This window comes from Zalophus californianus, chromosome 7, assembly GCF_009762305.2.
Source record: "Zalophus californianus isolate mZalCal1 chromosome 7, mZalCal1.pri.v2, whole genome shotgun sequence".
NCBI classification, from domain to species: Eukaryota; Metazoa; Chordata; class Mammalia; order Carnivora; family Otariidae; genus Zalophus; species Zalophus californianus.
The window spans coordinates 1,633,187-1,647,900 of record NC_045601.1 but is presented as its reverse complement, the minus strand read 5'-3'; the positions used below and the strand labels follow the sequence as shown (position 1 = coordinate 1,647,900).

At 53.8% G+C, this 14,714-nt stretch overlaps 1 protein-coding gene across 6 annotated transcripts in view; it reads left to right on the top strand.

Moving 5' to 3' along the window:
* The first annotated feature begins 886 nt into the window (after positions 1-886).
* The window catches only part of SMOC2 (SPARC related modular calcium binding 2), a 154,060-nt gene continuing 140,232 nt past the window's right edge, over positions 887-14,714 (top strand). For all 6 annotated transcript variants that reach the window (XM_027603678.2, XM_027603677.2, XM_027603675.2 and 3 more), the window contains exon 1: positions 887-1,320. In XM_027603678.2, coding sequence (XP_027459479.1) covers positions 1,237-1,320 — 84 coding nt within the window. In that variant the 5' untranslated portion in view covers positions 887-1,236. The remainder of the gene's footprint in view (positions 1,321-14,714) is intronic.

Here is a 14,714-nt window from a genome sequence, read left to right as displayed (position 1 = left end):
ACCAGTCATGGGATTTGCTGATGCAGCCCTGAGATTCACCCCCTGCCCACCCTGTCCTTTCTAGCCAAAGCTTCAGATTAAACATCCGATTAAAAATCAGATTTGGATTTTCTGTTCTTTTTCCCAGTGCCCCTGACAAGTCAATTGAGGCATTGTTCTTGAAAATCCTCACTCTTGGGTTTTCTGTGTGAGCCAGAATTAGACTTTTTTTTTTCACTGTAAAGTTGTAAGCCAAGGCTAAACTATTTCAGCAATGTCGTCTGCAATGGATACTATCCAGAGACTGGGTGTGCAAAATTCTCTTGGTTCCCAACCCATCCCCACTGCGGAGTTTGCACCCTTTACACCACTGTGCTTCCTGAATAAACACCTGAGCCACCTTGACAGAGCAGCTCTAGAAACAGCCACATCCCCGCCAGACTTGTCCCCTGTCACTGCGGTCAGACCCTGAATCTCTAGTCCAAAATTCGTCCCCAAATGCATTAATCTGCTACAAAATGCCAAAGGCGAGCCGCCCTCCGTGAATTTTCTGGACCACGTGGTGTTGATGGCTTCTTTTGCTGGAAAGCCAGCTAATCAATCAGCAAATATGAGAGGCGACATTCTGGGCTGGACGAGGTAGCATCAGAGTCTGGAGGTCTAGGAGAACTCTGGGGACTGGGGATGGACCTAGGCGTAAAGTGGTGGGTTAGCCGCAGGGTCCGTCTTGCACCCAGCGGGTCGGTGCCCTGGGACACTAGAAGGGCTCCGCGCATCTTGTGGTTGTGCCTGGGACTCTCCTAGGGTGCGCACGCGCGCGCGCGCGTGTGTGTGTGTGTGTGTGTGTGTGTGTACGCGGGCGCGCGCGTGTGTTTGTGTGTGCGCGCGCGCGCAGGGAAGCCGGCACGCACGCAGCACTAACCGGCGGCGCAGACCTGGTGGCCCCTCTCCACCTCCCGCTCCCGCAGACCCGCGCCCAGGGCGGGCCCCGGCCCGAGCGCGCAGCCTAGCGGAGCCGAGCGGGGCGCGGCGGCGGCGGCGCGGGGGTGGGGCTGGAGGAGGAGAGGGAGGGAGCGAGCGGCCGGGAGGAGGATCCGGGAAGTTCTGGAGTTATTTGACAGCAGCCGGCGAAGCAACACAGGACGCCCAGGGCCGCTAGTGCGGAGGGTCGCTGGTGGAGTCCGGCGCCCAGAGCGCGGGGTGAGGACCGCGAGGCCGCTGCGCCCGGCTCCCAGCCGCCGTGCGGCGCGCGTCACCATGCTGCTCCCGCAGCTCTGCTGGCTGCCCCTGCTCGCCGGGCTGCTCCCGCCGGCGCCCGCGCAGAAGTTCTCGGCGCTCACGGTGAGTCGTCCCGCGGGGACCCGGCCGCCTCGCCCCACCTCGGTCCCCGCCGGCCCCTGTTGCCTGAGCTCCCGGGCGCGGGAAGCAGGTGACCCTCGGGAACCTGGCGCCGCCTCCCGCCTGCGGGGTCCGAGCAGGTGGGGTCCAGGCCGGTCCCCAGGCGGCTGCGTGGGCTTCTGGGGTCTTACCACCGCGTGGGGGTCCTCTCGGGGTCCTGCGCTTGCAGCGGACGCGTGGGCAGGGCCCTGCGCGGACACAAGGCTGGGGACGCCTGCGCCGCCCCGCGGACCGTCCGAGGGCCGCCCCACCGGGGGCACGGTTGCCCACTCACTGCTGTCCCTCAAGCCTGGAGCGCGCTCGGCCTTGCGTCCCTCTGTCACTCCGGCCCTCCGTGGGCACCGCGCGGACCGGCGGCCGCTTGCTGCGGGAAGGAGGGGCCAGTCGTGGGTCCTACTACTGAGCCCCCTTTGGTTCGCCTGCCTGTCCCAGAGACCCTCCCCAAGGGAGTCTAGGAGGAAGCAGATGACATTAAAATAAATACTATTTTCCCTCGTGTCAGCAGGCAGAAGTTGAGGGACGAGGCGTCTCCACGTCCTGCAGTCAGTCCCCTTTCCCGGGTCCTCTCTTGGTCAGGGTGCTGCGCGCAGGCAGGCGCGCTCCCGAGCTCGTGGGTCACCGTGGTTGACCGCTGTGTGTTTTTCTTTCTTAGCTCAAACTTCTCTGCTACAGCCTTGGCCGGCAGCGCGCAGGGCCAAGCCTGGAGCTATGTGCAGGGCGGGAGCCAAGCCACCGGCCGCGGCCCAGGCTGGGTGTCTGCAGCCCCCAGCTCGGGCAGACCTCATGGGCTTGCAGTGTTTGCAAACCCATAATTAATGCAATCTGCAGAAACGAAAACATTCCACTTAAATGTGTTTTTGAACAAGTGCTTGAGAAAACACGAAGGTAGAGAGAACACCTCTGGTGGAGAGATGCTTTTAAGTAGTGGGACTTGTCCTGAAGGGGTTTATTGTATCGAAAATACCTAAGGTTTGAAAGGAGCTGTGGTCCGGTTCTGCTTTTCAGCAAATTTGAAGCAGTCCTGTGAGCCTTTTTCTTTCTCTCTTTCTTTCTTTCTTTTCTTCCTTCCTTCCTTCCTTTTTCTTTTCTTTTCTTTCTTTCTTTCTTTCTTTCTTTCTTTCTTTCTTTCTTTCTTTCTTTCTTCTTTCTTTTCTTTCTTTCTTTCTTTCTTCTTTCTTTTCTTTCTTTCTTTCTTTCTTTCTTTCTTTCTTTCTTTCTTTCTTTCTTTCTTTCTTTCTTTCTTTCCTTCCTTCCTTCCTTCCTTTCTTTCTCTTTATTTCTTTTCTTTTCTTTTCTTTTCTTTTTTTCAAGCAGTACCGGGGGGAAATAAGTTAGTGAGTTCACTGTTCATACCTAAAATTCTTCTGGAGCAGTCCTTGGGTCCCTGCCTTGTGTCTTGCAAATGACTTGTAGATTAGAAACTGCTCCCTGGAAGCTCTAAGGAGGTTTCCACAGGCTCAGCTTTCCTGCAGAACTTTTATCACCCCAGAGAGGCCATCAAACTCTACTTCCTGTGTGTCTACATCCATAGTACATCTACGCACAGGTACGCACGCACATTAACAGCAGATGCCTCCGGCCCAGAGCCCACTGAAGGCCACAGAGGAGCAGAGCAATTCTCAAAAGAAGACACTGGCATTTTCTCCCAGAGCTGGAGCTTTCCTACCCTTGCCACGGATTTTCTGAATGTGGAAAAGGTAGACTCCCATGTGCCTGCTTTCTGGGAGCGCCTGGGTCTGTTGGTACCTCCTGGAAAAGCAGAAGTGAGATGGTTAGTTATTAAATCTCTGTAGGTTCTCATCTCTTCCCTCCTGGCCACTCTTCAGCGCAACACTTAATCTGGAGCTCTTGGCCTTTGCAGATATTTTTTATTTAGTTATTCGACGGAGAGAGACACAGCGAGAGAGGGAACACAAGCAGGGGGATTGGGAGAGGGAGAAGCAGGCTTCCCGCGGAGCAGAGAGCCCGGTGTGGGGCTCGATCCCAGGACCCTGGGATCGTGACCTGAGCCGAAGGCAGACGCTTAATGACTGAGCCACCCAGGCGCCCCTTGTCCTTTGCTTCTTAGGATGCTCTGTGTCTTTCCTGGCCCCAGAGACCCCTGCCTGCCTGCCTGGGGATTCCAGTGTGGAGCAATGCCCTGTACTGTACTGCACTCTCTCAGAAGACCTTTGCCTTAAATCTGTATTTGCAAATACAGTGCATGATGCTTTCGCATCCAGAAGAAAATGTTAAAGTCCTCAAGTATTTTGGCATATTCCTGCCTGTCCCACCCCATGATCTACGAATTCAGCAAGTTGGCTGAGGGGTCATGAGGAAGTGTTAGATGTGCTGGATCTCCTGCGGTGATCATCTCTTTTCAGATCACTTCTAGTGTTTGGGGATCTTTTGTTTCCTCTCCAAGATTTACATTTGATCTTCAATCAGTCAGAGAGGCGGTGGCCGCCCATGGGAGCCTGGGCGTCTTCTAGATGTGTGACTGACTCTCAACAAATTAACTTAACTTTCTTTATCTCCAGGTTCCTTATCGGAGAAGTGGGCATAAGGTAATGTCTGCTTAGCATGCTGTGAGGATTAAAGGCTTTTAATATGCCGGGTATATGTTAGTTCTCCAATTAGCATTATTTTTGATGGCACCCACGCCCCTGGTGCGTATGGGGTAGTTTTGAATAGTGTAATCATCAGCTCTGTTGCTGCGTCCGGGTGAGAGGCTATTGGCTTCATGGTGTTGTCACCCATCACAGATGCTCCCAGCACACTGCTTTGCTCGGGGCGTGCCCATGTGCTTGGCTGAGGTCAGTTGTGCAGGGCTCGACAGCGGAGGAGAGAACACAGGTTCCTCTCTGCCTCCTTCTGACCCACTGTCTGTTCTCACCTAGGGACAGGGATAGTCTCCACCTCTGTGGCTTAGAAGCTTGTCACACCTGGCTTCCTCCCTCCTGACGCCAGACGGTCTTTGTCTGGGGCGGCGCTGTTGGACTAGTCGGCCCGGGGTTGGGGCGCCGCTACTACTTGGTGTTCGAGACTAAGAGAATCTGCTTTGCTTGAAAATTATCTTTTTTTTTTTTCCCCACCAAAGTCATTCCTTAGAAATGGCACCATAAGGCCCTTTTGTGTTTTTCTTATGACTTTTTGCTGGCTTTGCATGATCTCCTGGTCATCAGTCAGACTTTGGGGTTATTGCCAATCAATAGACGGTGTTGTGAAGTATGTTTGATCTGCCCTCATTGGGTACTCATCTCTTTCTTCCTTTAAGAAGTAGGTACATTCTAAGGCCAGATCATGTCCATTCTTCATGGGAATGCTTGACTTTTTTTTTTCTTTTTTAAAAAATTTAAAGATTTTATTTATTTATTTATCTATTTATTTACTTGAGAGAGCAGGGGGAGCATAGGAGGGGGAAAGAATCTCAAACAGACTCTGACACGTATCCAACGGGGTGCCACAAGGCGGCCCCTCTTCTTATTTCTGTGAATGGCTGAGACTGTGGAATAATTTGCAGTAGAAGTCGTCTGGGTACACAGAATTCTATCCTCCGCAGAGTGTGCACCTGTGATCACCATTCTTTCACTTTTCGCTTTGCCACAGGTGTAGTTGTATGGGTTTCGGCAGATGGACAGTAAACCTACACCTGAATGTTTTCTTCAGGGGCAGTGATGTTCCCTGACCCCCTTCCCACAGTACTTGAGATTGAGCCAGTGGATTCCTTTTAGAACCGACTGAGTGGTATTTGGCCCCTACTTCAGAGGCAGACGCCTTGCCTTTTCCTGTGACCAGCAGATGATGCCACTGCACCGGGCTCGTATCTGGGACTTGGCTGTGATCACGCTGAGCTGCACACTCTGCAAGGGGCCGCTCATATGTTCTGCTCGTGCAACGCTCACCACAACCCATCCATAGATGTCCTGCTGCACCCACGTTCGAGACACAGGGGAACTGCCCCTGGGCCCTGAGCCCATCTAGCCGTTTCCAAATTCAACCTGGATTTGTTGTTCTTCCTTTGGGGGTTGGGTGTTCCCTGCACTAATTTCTGTGTCCCCTTCAAGGACGTTGTAATCCCTCCGCTGGGGAGGGAACTTGCTTACGACTCACTGGTCAGGGGGCTGTGTAAGGACAGAGTCGAAACGGCTGTTTTCTGCCCCTGTATGCATTTCTTTGCTTTGGAAGATAAGGAAGGAAATGGAAAGACAGTATTTGCTCATCTATAAATTTTAAAATATTTCATCATTAACACGCCCATGAAAGGGTCTGATATTGATGTTACGGGAACACTAGCACCAAAATGCTCCTGCGTTTCTGGGCCACTGAGGGTGAAATGTGCACCATACGGTTTTGGTTCTGTGTCCGCTCAGGGTCAGACTCTTTAGGCAATGATTCTGGGTGTTTGTTCTCTTGCACTGCAAGTGCCCTGAGCACATGTGATGCTCTGGGAAGGCTGTGTTTCATTCGTCAGCAGAAGACCGACCACAGAGGTGGTCAGGGAGGAGGAAGGTAAGCATGACTGATGGTTTCCAACTAGAAGCCCTTTTGTGGCAACTGAACCCCAACATCTGGAGGGTCACTTTAATTCCGATTTGAAATCAAGACCATAAATAAAACTATAAGCAACTTCAGGCCCCGAAGGGGCCAGGATTGCACAGTAAATGGGCATTGATGTGACAACGGTTCAGGACAGAACAGATTTCTAGGTAATTCTGCATCAAAATAAGCCTTCACAAGCCTCCAGGAGTTTGGGAGGGGGGCTGTTATTAGGATTTAGCAGAGCACTGGGATAGAGAGCAAGGTCACAGTTACGTATTTTTGAATTAAAACTATACCATTCTCCACATACCAGACACAGACTAAAAACGATGGACTTCCAGTGAGATTTTGAAATTAAAGAAGAAAAAATTGAGAAATAGCATTCTGAGTTCATTTATAGAAAACTAGAATGGTCGCTCTCTGTTCTGCTAATTGGTGGTGTTGGTAGTGGGGTGGGATCCCACTATTAATATTTGTACGTGCTTAGAGTTTGAATAGCACTTGATGCATTAAATATTTAACTGAAGCCCACAAGAGGAAAGAATTCAGAAAATAAAATCCTAATTTTATGTGGGCTGAGAAGAAATTATTCTAAAAGTATTAATAACGGTCTTATGTGGTTTTTGTAGTCCCAGGCTGAAAATCAAAGAGCAAAGACTCGTAAACACAAGAAAACTGGAGCCACATAAAATGTTAATGCATTTATATTGTCCGAATTAAAAAAAAGAAATTATAAATGGAAGCCTGCATACTGTAATATCTGGCCAAATTTAATTAGAAGTTTTGACATGAGGGCAGTCTCAGAATGCCTACTAAAACCACAATTATGTTCGGATTTTATTGTGTATGACATAATGCGGCGTGTAACCCATGAGGCTGGCACTTAAGACAAGGTAAAATGTCCATACAGCAAGTGAGTTCTTCCTACCTCTAGTATGTGTCTTTTTCTTTGTTTTACTTTCTTTTCCCTGGTGGTCTTTGTCCTTACTCCTTCTGCCCAAATCACAGTGAATCCCCTTTGCTTCAAGATACCTGCCATCAGTGAGGCTGTTGTTTCTATTTTCGCAGAGGCTTCTGAGTTCCCATCCCTCACGTTCTCCCCCTGTGAGCGCGGGGCGTCCCCTCTGCTCTGCCCTGGCGCTCAGTGGTCAGTGGTCACCCTGCTGCGGGGGGCGGGCTGTCGCTGTTACTGTATCCCCAGCATCCTGTTACTGACCCAGCCATTAGCAAGCCCCATGTCTGGGGCAGCGTTTTTTTTTTTTTGCTGGGGGGTGGGGGAGGTGAACCAGCTCTTAAGGTTTGAGGTTGCTGGCAAAGTCTCTCCCGATAATAATGAAGTTTCAGAAAGCATGAAGAGTTTTAGGTAAACACAATAATCTGCGGTGTGTTTGATCACGGGTTCAGAACACTTGAGTGTGGCCCAGGCTATGAGACTCCGTTCCATTTTGGATGTTCTCAGATTTGTTAGACTTTAGTCACTTAAAGAACAAGTTCATCGGTTTGGTGGCAAAACGATGCTGAGGTCTGGCCTTGCCCGAGTGGGGCTGTTTGTGCATTTGTCTTCTGCTCTGTTCAGTAATCAAGGCACCGGGAACAAAGGAATCCGTCCAACGAGATGCCTGCGTCATAGACAGCTGACTTCCTTCCTGGGATTTGGGGAGGCTGTCTGACTTCCCAAGACTCGGTCCATCCCATCCCAGCCTGCAAGGGGCAGACAAAATGATAGACATTTCTCTGGACCAGGCCAAGGCGCTCCGTGCCGTGGGGGAGGGGTAGCACTTTGGAACGGTGCCGAGGCTGTGTGCGGTGATGGAGGCTCTCTTGGGCCCTCCCCGCCAAGACTGCCTTGGGAAGCTGTCAGGGTGGGCTCCCCTCGGCCCCAGCCCCCTTCTGGGCGGCAGGGCAGGGCACAGGGCCCCGTGGAGCCCGAGGAGGGGACTTTCCGGCTCTGGTGTTGGCCCCAGACCATGAGGGCCATCAGACAGCTAGCAGCCGAGCTCTTTCTTCAGAGGGGGTCGTGTGATTGTGTCTCAGTGGACGGTGGCTGAGAGAAGTTTGCACACACTCTGAGGGGTGACAGGAAGAGCATCCCTGAGTGCGCCGACCGAGGGTTCTAATTTCTGAGGGAACCTCCTCAGCGTTAGCGTGGCGCAGTTCATGATGAGCTCGTTGACCTGTGGGCCTGGGCAGGCGCCTTTCCCCGAGACTCTTGCAGTTGCGCCACAGCTGTGAGGGCTTGGGGGCCCCTGTGGCCCCTGTGGCCCAGATCTAACCCCGGTCCCCATCCATTTACACCCAGCTGCCTTTTTCTCCCTCTCTCTGTTCCTTCCGCACCACTTCGTTTGGCCTGTCGCGAGAAGAACCAAGGGAGACCTGCCCTTTCTCCATGTCTCTGGTTCGCTCTGGGCGCACGGTTAGCCTCTCCCCGCGCACCTGTCACAGACTTGCGTTCTCCTTCCCAGCTGTCCCGTGACACCGGGAAAAGTGCACAAAGAACAGAATTATCCCAGAGGCACCCTCAAAGCTTCGCCACCACACATTAGACATAAATCGAGGTAAAGACTTCTATAGGCTACAGTCGCCCCATTGAGAGGAGCCAACCACTTGGAGACATGAAATGGAAATTACAAAATAAGATGATAAATTCCATGAATGCCTGTAATTTTAAAAACGACTTGTGAGATTTGAATGAAGGTTTCAGAGCAGAATTTAGTGCATTGTTTGTCTTCTGTGGTATATTGATTCTTTCCACAAGGGGCCCGGGCGTGTGTAATCACAAAATTATTTAAAGTATATTTAAAATTAATTAAAAAAGATAGATCTTTGGAAACCAGAAGTTAGTGTCCTGCTGTTCTGTGTGGCTGGCAGGGTTGAGACGGTCCCATGAGTGGTCTTGTGGGGGTTCCCAGCCAACTGGGGTTAGGGCTCCAGACAGCGCATCACCTGCTGGGGCAGAGGTGCCCCCTGGCACCTTCTCTGGGACGTACCGTTACCTTTGGCAGAGGGTAGAGTGTAGGTCATGCTTTCCCATCCTACTTTCTGCTCAGAGATCCGTCACGTTAAGTGCTCTAATAAACTGTTGCATTCTTCACTGTGAGACGGCTGAGCCCAACAGGTCCGGAGCACATCCGTCCAGCCCAGGCTCCATGCGGGGCAGGGCTCACCTCCCCACGCCTCCGCCCCGGGCCGGGCACGGCAGCTGCCTGAGGACGTGCCAGCTGCAGGAGGCCCCTGTCTCCTGTGGAAACAACTGAGTGCTAGGACATCATGGCCAGAGAGTCCGTCGTTTTGAGGAAACCGACACACACAAAGTTTTAAACACTGAAAAGAGATAATACAAACATCCTGGTGCCTTGATCCAGTGCCATTCATCAGGGAATACAGTCTGTCATTAGGAGGATTCTCTTGGACCCAGAGCAACTCTGGAAGGAGTTTGGTTTTAATGCAGGCTGAGAATCAATCATGTAAGCTTTAAAAATCCATCTATGACCGAAACGGCAAGAATTTACACCGTCTGTTTTACATGGGCCACGCATGTAGGTGTTTAGAGAAGATGACTAGGTCCTCCGGAGGCCGGACGCCTTTCCTCCTGTGCCCCGACCCCTTGCTTCTCCCGCATGGGCTCTCTCTCCGGCATTTGGAGGACTCTGGAGATAAAGGGCGCTGTCCACGTGCCCCAGGCGACCACGAAGCATTGCTCTGTGTCTGCCATCGTCCCTTCCACGGGGGTCCTATGGCCCGAGGCTCCCGGTTTCCTTTCTGAAGAGCTCTGGTTGATCGGTATCCTTTCAGGAATGTGGTGGTCGGTCTAGATACAAGATTGTAGAAGCAGTTGGTCATTAGGCAGCAAAGCATAACCTTGTAAGAGGCACCGGTGGGTGCTTGGCTCACTTTTCTATGTAACTTTCTAAATTTGAGAATCTGTTGAGCCAGTGTCCCCCTGTAGCTGCTTTTTTTTTTTTTTAATTTGTAAGTGGTATCTTCTGTGTTATTCCTATTAAACCAGATTGGCATCCGGATCCCCCTTACCCTAGACTGGGACGGTCCCCTCTGGCTCATGCAAATTTGTTGAGCACTCCTCTGTCTTCCTGTGAGAGGCTGTTGGCCTCGATGCACCTGAGGCACAGGCCAGGACTCACTCCCGCAAGATGAGGCACAGAGGGCACGTCCGTTTGCTGCACTGATTCACTGCTCCAGGGAAAAAGCCCTGGGAGATCTGGGTATTTCTTTCCCCTCCTTACCCCCCCCTTCAGAATCAATGACTTAAAAATCAGGAAAACACTACATTGGACTTCCAAGTACACGTTCCTGTGAACCTTACCCTAAAAAGCTTGTGCTAATCCAATAATTGACACTTGAATTGAGTAAGGTCATTCAACCAGCTCCCAATAGTCCTGATTCTTCCACACCTATATTCTAGCGCGTTGTACACACGGTGTCTCCTGGAAACATGGACGTGTTCTTCTAAGCATCAGGATGACTGGCCCTGCCAGGCGGGGTTAGGGGTCTGACTCTCCCGAGAGAACCAGCTTTCTGAGCTCTTACCATAGTATCTCATTTGTCCTTGTAATATCCTTGCCAAGACGCTATACATACTTCGTGGGTGTATATATTTTAGATTTTTGTAAACGCCTCAGGGTAAGGAAAGTGAGTAACAGCTCTGACCTGAACATACACGTTTGCTGAGTTGTAGCTTCCCCGGATCTGTGGATGTGTGCTCATGATAATCAGTTCTTCATTCTTAAAAGATTTATCTTTTGGAGGGAGTTGCCACAGATGGATCATTCCTTTCATTCAGAGATAGAATCCAGGTGGAGTCATGGATCCCTTCTCCTCCGGCACCCTTGGCGCCTGGGCTCCCCTTCACACCCTGCGTGAAGGACAGGTGCGGCCGCCCCGCTCGTTGGTAGGCTGCCGGTTCTGACGTTCCCGGAATCCGCCACCGGAGGGAGCCCAAGAGCAGCCTGGCTCCAGCGCTGGGGGGGCTCCCGGGTGGGCTTTGGGGTTCGACCATCAGCAAAGCCTCTGCCACCTTGACAACAAAAAGAGCTCACGGGCTGCTGCCACTTCGTGTGAGTTTGGGCCCCACATCCACCTTTCCAGTTCTAGAGATTGAAGTCATGAGGCAGAGATGCTAAATCAGGGAATCAAGCAACAGGGACAGTTTTTATCTGATGTTTCTGGCAGTTGTATTTATTAAGTCTGGGATAAGCACGTTAGATGCAGGGCTGTTACTGGGCCATCGGGCAGGAGTGCTGTGTTGCCGGGGTACAAGAGGGGCTCCTGAGCAGAGCTGTCTGCACCCCAGCTGCCCGCGGCTGCAGGACCCGCTCACTCAGCAAGTCAGGTATCACTAACCTGCTAAATCCGTAGGCTACCCCACCGCGCTCCGGGGACGGAAGCTCTCCAACATGCCAGTTCCTGACGCGTCCTGACCTCAAAGCACAGCAGTGCAGCAGGTCCAGCCCCTCCCCACGAGGTGTTGGGGGCGCCCTCGTCCCTCCGGACTCCTGCTGACCTCTCACGGCACCAGGCTCAGCAAGCACTCACAGTTTTGTACCCCAGACTCTAAAGGAAGTTCAGAGAAGTCGTTATTGGCTGCACTCACATCTCTGCTTCTTCCCCTTCCTTCATTTTGGGCTTTTCTTTCCATCTCCTGCTGTGTCTACAGTGGCCCCGCAGACTCTGTTTCCGGAGGCCATCAGGAGGATGGCCATGCCCGCCGTCCTGGGGTGTCCCTTCCCCAGGCTGGACCTCCTCAGAGCTGGGGCTCATTTCCAGGCTCCTGTGGGGCCCGGGCCGCCCTGCCGCTTGCTGCTGGGTTGGAGGGGCCGCTCCTAGGCTCCAGGGGTCCTGGGCTGTGGCCCAGGCCACGAGGGGCTCCGGCGTCTTGTCTCTCGCCGCGTCGGAAATGTTTGTAAAGAGGCTCCACCTGGGCGCAGTCAGGTGCCAGTTCTCATAGGCTCACACTACCCCTCCATCTCGAGGCTGTGTCCTTGGGCGACTTCTGGGGGGTCGGGACAGGGGAGGGGTAAGCAGCCTCCCAGAGCCCAGGCTCGGCGCTAGGTCAGCCGGTGGTCATGTTCCCCTGACGACCTTCCCCAGCACCACCCTTGTGTGCTGATGTCTGCCTCAGGAAGGGTGCCGGGGTAGGAGGACGCGTCCGGAGAGCAGCCCAGGCCCTGTGCACCCGGTGCGTCCTTCCTCCCGGGGCAGCCTGGCCTTTCAGCCCTTTTCCTGAAACCTCATCCTTGCTCTTCTTACCTAACCCCCAAATTTAACAAAAAATGACAAAATAATCCAATTGGCAAAGCAAAGGTAGAGTTAGAGGTTACTCTCTGTCTCTGTCTCTCCCTCAGTCTCTCTCTTTAAAGCTCGTGGTCTTTCTCTCTCTCTCTCTCTGTCTCTGTCTTTCTGTCTCTGTCTGCCCTTGGGTTTCCTGAAGTCTGCCCAGAGTGCATGCGGTCGTGCCCGGCCGTCCCTGCCCCCCTCGCTGGGACCCTGGCTGCCACCTGCGGCGCCGCCGGCCTGGCCCCAGCCTCGCTCCCTCTTCCCCCACCGGGGAGGCCAGTTCACCTGTTCCCCATAGGGAGGATGGAAAAGCCTGATGTCCTCGGGCTCCGTGAACTAAAATGTCCCAGAAGGATACATGAACCAACCCAGAACTTGACTCAGCCAAATTCTAACCAGGCTTTGTTTAAAAAAAAAAAAAAAAATCACTATTTTTTTGTTTTTTTGGACCTTTTCTTCTTTACTTTCTGGGTTTCTCAGTTTCATTGAGAACTGTAAGTTTTGGGCTGTGAGAGCTAGGCTCTTAGGCCTGTGGCATCCCTGCTGTCTGGGTGTCCCCAAGGGCGAGCGTGGCAGAGCTGGTCCAGCCTTGGCTCTGCGGGTGGGGAGGCAGGTGCCCATCTGGGTGCGAGGGCAGGCGGTGCATGTGAGCGAGGTGCCCTGCAGGCCAGCACCCCGTCCCCGTGCTGGTGGGCTTCTCTGAACACATGTTCCGTGGGTCAGAGGGCATTCTGAAGGAGGAGAAGGAAGGGCAGCCCAGTGAAGTATATAAATGAAGTTGTGACACAGCATGCACCCTGTCTGGATGTGCCCCAAGGGCCAGGGTATGTGACGGACATGAAGTTCCCCCTGGGTGCCTGTTGTTGGCTCAAGACAATGGGGACAGACAGGTGTCCACGATGCTGGACAGTGTCCAGCAGACAAGACAGCTGTGTGTCACATGATCCCCTGCTGGAGCCGTGGACAGTTGGCTGGGGCTACGTGAAGGGGTCATCACTGTCAGAAATGCTGCCTACGAGGTGGCTCTCCCCCAAGTCCTGAGGGTCTAGGTGGCAGCCAGCGGTGGGAGTGTTCCACGCACAGAGGCACCTGGACATGTGAGGAGGCCTCATGAGGGTCCCCCGCAGGGCTCAGGGGTCGGGGGAAGAGCAGAAGGTGCTCTGAGAGGGTGGGCTGAGAGCTAAGGGGGCCCTCCCAGGGTGTCAGAGCAGGGGTGCAGGCAGGTGGTGCAGCCATGGTGCTGCGGGGGGCTGCTGGGGGTGGGGGTGCAGCCTGTGGTGCTGGGGCCAGGGGAGCAGCCATGGTGCCGCAGGGGGTGCTGGGCGGCTGTGGGGGTGCAGCCTGTGGTGCTGGGGACAGGGTTGCAGCCATGGTGCTGTGGGGGGTGCTGGGTGGGGGTGGGGGTGCAGCCTGTGGTGCTGAGGACAGGGTTGCAGCCATGGTGCTGTGGGGGGTGCTGGGTGGGGGTGGGGGTGCAGCCCGTGGTGCTGGGGGGGTGCCGGGGCAGGGGGTGCACCCTGTGATGTGAGGGCAGGGGTCCCTGGTTCTGGCTCTTCAGCTGTCTCCTCATTAGGGCAAGAATCCTCTGTGCTGCTTCACCCCGACCCTAGACAGGGCCATGGTAGGACGGCCGACATCAGTCTGACGCTAGTGTATGAGCTTTAAAATCTGCAGAGTTTGTAACAGACTGGCCGTGTCCACGTGCTGCCTTCTATCCTAATAGTCGTCTCCTCTGAGCAGAGTCAGAAATGAGAGATTCACAGGGGGAGGCAGGCAGGTCATGGCTCGGTGGTGCCATTCTCAGGGTGGCCTAAGGGGCCAGGCACTGGGGGGCTGCGCTGGGATTCCCCACCGTGAGAGGCTGGCTTCTTCTGTTTCCTCCTTGCCTCTACTTGGAAATGTTCACGCTCGTGCTCTCTCCTCCCTCCTTAAAATTCACTTTCTGAAGACTGAGACTCACTCACCTTATGGAGGTTACATAACACAATCAGGTAAAAAGTGCAGAACAAAGGACACAAATGTCATCATTACTCCTGGGGCCTGACTCAAAGTCGCTGGTGTCCCATGTCCCGGCAGGGCCGTCGGGTTAGTGGTTAAGTTGTGGGGACCACGAACCCCACAGTGAAGGGAGTTAGAGAACCCCAGAGGCCATCCTGACATCACACCTTCCAAGTGTTGCAGCTTGGTGGCGTGCAGGGGCACACGGGGGTGCGTTCTGTGCCCCACCCCCCCAGCCGGGGTGTCTGCGGAAGCCGCACGTGGCTTTCCAAACTGTGAAGCGCTGGCAACGCCCTGGCCCGGCCCTGAGGGTGCCGATCCCTGTGCTGCACGACCCTGGAGGGCAGTGGGGTGGGACCTGAATGTGGGCACGCGGGCCGCGCTGGGAAGCGCTGAAAGCTGGTCCCACACATCACCCTTGAATGACTCAGCCTGGACGTGGTCACACTTGTGACTGGGGAGGAGACCCTGTGTGGGCCGTGGGACTCCGGGGGTGTGGGTGGGGCTGTGCGTGGGGGGAGGAGTGT